Raw genomic sequence first — 3,055 nt, forward strand, 5'->3', positions numbered from 1 at the left:
AGGCTAAAAAAGCCTCAGCCTCAGCCTCACTTGGAACTTGGAAGATTCCGTAATTTGTCTTTGTACAGCAATAGCAGCAGCCCTTCTCCAATGGCTATGTCACTGTCCGCCGAACATCTCTGTAAGTCATTGTTTTTAATATTGCACACAATCTGTTTGACAAAATGCCCCCATCGAGAATACATAACATTTTCATGCACGCGTATTTAATTTTCAAATCCCCAACTGTTGACTATTCTCTAAACCTCAAATCTTCTCCCTTGGATTTGTCTGCAATCTTGGAGAAAATATCTACCCCGAAATCGGCGCTTATTCTTACTGAAATTCTAACCCATTTGGATCGAAAATAGACCCCAACTCCTCCCTTGATCTCCCTCGTGAATTATTATAAAATAATAGTGCTCCTAGGCTGGTTTTAATATTGGGGTTTGATTTGAGGGAATATAGAGATAAACTATAGAAGCAATCATGGCGGAATATCTTGAAAACATCACTTATTAAAAATGCAAAGTTCTGTAGCAGCCACCCTTTTAGTACTTACCCAGTGTTCAGACTACTACCCAGACTATGAAATGTCATCTTCAGTTTGGACATAGTTTCAAGACATTTTAATTATTGCTTTTTTTTTTTTCCTGTTTAACTTAAATTTCTCTTAGATTAACATTAAATTTATATTTAATTTAATAATATAATATTAAATTTATTTTAACTCATGATCCTAAATTTTTAGATTTATTTAAAAATGAGATTGTTATAAACAGAAGAGAATGTCGTGGAAACGAATTGTATTGGAGTAAATTGGAAATGACTCTGTTTATATATTAGAATTATATAAAAGTGAGATTTTAAAATTAATCTCATATCCGTTTATCTGTACCTAACACTCACGGAAGGTTTTTTGTTTGTTTGTAAGGGTCACTAAATTCTAGTAAAACGTTTTTTTTTTTTTTTTTGAATAAAATGCGTTTCTTATAAACAATGTAACTAAACCCATGGGCGGTGTGAAACTGTATTAGTTGGAAACGCATTAGAAAAGTTTGAAATGTTCTTGACTTATCAGGTAATCAAGATCTCCAAAAATTCACATTAGAATGAACAGATAAACAAGTGAAAAAAGAGCTTATCTAAGTTTGACTTTGCTTTCTCTAACCAGAACACTGATAACTAGATCATAGTTTTGGTATGATCAAAATATTACAGGGAAATTCAAGTACTTTGTTTAGTTCTCTGTCAAAAACCATAAATCCACTCCAAGTCCTTACATTAGAGGGCTGTTGACAAGTCCATGCCAAGATGAAGCTATTCCATTTCCATTAAAATTCCAGCTCTCTCTTCCAGCATCAAGCTCACCCACGTAATTTCCATCTCCATTATTGTTGAATTGCCAAGGAAATCCCAACAGAACCATATTATTTTGATCTCCATTGCCAACCAACTCTTGCTTCATTGCTGTAGCAGTGGCTGTAGATGCAACACCACTGCTGTTATAATGTTCAAAATGAGGAAATCCACCATTTTCAACCTCCCCAGAGCTCCCAGTTCCAAACCCAGAGTACAAATTCTGAAAGTTGTTGTGAGTTGTATCAAAAAAACCCATCTGCCCATTTGATTGATGTTGGAGCTTAGCAAATGCCAAACTTAGATCAGTAGACTCGAAGGCTAAAGATGGAAGATGGGTATCAGTGAGCATTAAACGGCTAGAATTGCCAGCTTGATCATGCGATCTCTTCGAAGAAGGAGATAAAGAAGATGAAGTAGAAGGTGATGGTCTTTTGTTCTTCCTACAGCCACCACCCACAGGAACATTTCTTAGAGTACCCCCTTTAGTCCAATACCTTCTACAGGACTTACAAAAGTATCTTGGCTGAGAAAGACTATAGTTATTGTAGTAACAGAACTTGGTATTAGTTGAATCACATCTTGGGCATCTCAGAGCTTGCTCTGGTTGTGGCCTCATTGGCTTTCTGTTTTCTTGCTGTACTTTTGGACATGTGATAGCCAACATATTCTCCAATGGCTGGGCTTGAGTTGTTTCCTGAAGTAAGATTAAACAAATTAAGAGTTAATTAAGAAAGTAACATCTTGAGAATTTGGGTCTGAAAAAAATGTATAATGTAATCAAATCATAAGAAGAAACTGTCATATCCTTACTTGGTGTTTTCCACTTGAATGATCCATTCATAAAACCAGCAGAATGGATGATGAGGTTGAAGACAGAGACTTGTCTTAGCTAGAGAGAGAGAGAGAGGGGGGGGGGCTTTGTTGAAGAGATGGGGTAAAGCAGGGAGATATATAGAGGGGATAGAAGCAATAGGGAAGAGAGAGAGATAGAGATTTGTAAGTTAAGAAATTTCTAAGGCAAAGAGGAAAGGCAAAGGCAGCCTGATCTCATCATTACTGTCTCGATATCAGTTTTCTGGTCTGCAAACGGTTTGAAATGAAGCGAAGGTGAAAGGCACAGTAACCCAGAATTGTCTTTTAATGGGTCCCCTTTGTGGCGTGGAATGCAACTATTTAGTGGACCCTATACGGCTCCATTAATCACCGGCAATTCATAGCCAAAAACCTCTGTGACCCTTAACTGGTCCATTAGCCACCAAACCAAACCCCAACGCCTGTGCCTATATTTGTCCTTTTCCTACTCCCATAAAAAAATATATTTATATTTATAAAAATCAACCCACAAAGATTACATAATAAATATAATATCATATATCTATGTCTGAATTATATATCCAATCCTGGAAAGAATTCTCTCTATCTCAGACAATATCATCTTCATATTCCCCTACAACAAAAATATTAGTATCTTTAGTTTAATAGCTTTCTAGTCTCATGATTATACTGTATTAATTAGTTTTGTTTTTTTTTTTGGTATAATTACGTGATAAAGAATCGAACCTCCAACCTCTAGAAAAGAATATTATGTTAATTATCAATTTTGCTAATATATTAATTAATTAAGTTAGGTTTATATTTAAATTCTATATTTTAAATATCAATGAATATTTTAAGAATATTTGTGCATACCGGAGAAATTTACATAATTTTCTAA

The 3,055-nt window shown here is 35.0% G+C and overlaps 1 protein-coding gene across 1 annotated transcript; it reads right to left on the reverse strand.

Annotated features, from left to right (window-relative positions):
- Positions 1–1,027: 1,027 nt before the first annotated feature.
- On the reverse strand, positions 1,028–2,507 carry LOC120087860 (dof zinc finger protein DOF5.3-like). Its single transcript, XM_039044825.1, has 2 exons — positions 2,152–2,507; positions 1,028–2,035 (listed from the first exon to the last, which is right to left on the reverse strand). The coding sequence occupies exons 1-2, from the start codon at positions 2,176–2,178 to the stop codon at positions 1,259–1,261; spliced, it is 804 nt and encodes a 267-aa protein (XP_038900753.1). The 5' UTR covers positions 2,179–2,507; the 3' UTR covers positions 1,028–1,258.
- Between the last annotated feature and the right edge of the window lie 548 nt (positions 2,508–3,055).

The sequence above is a fragment of the Benincasa hispida genome, chromosome 10 (genome assembly GCF_009727055.1).
Source record: "Benincasa hispida cultivar B227 chromosome 10, ASM972705v1, whole genome shotgun sequence".
NCBI lineage: Eukaryota > Viridiplantae > Streptophyta > Magnoliopsida > Cucurbitales > Cucurbitaceae > Benincasa > Benincasa hispida.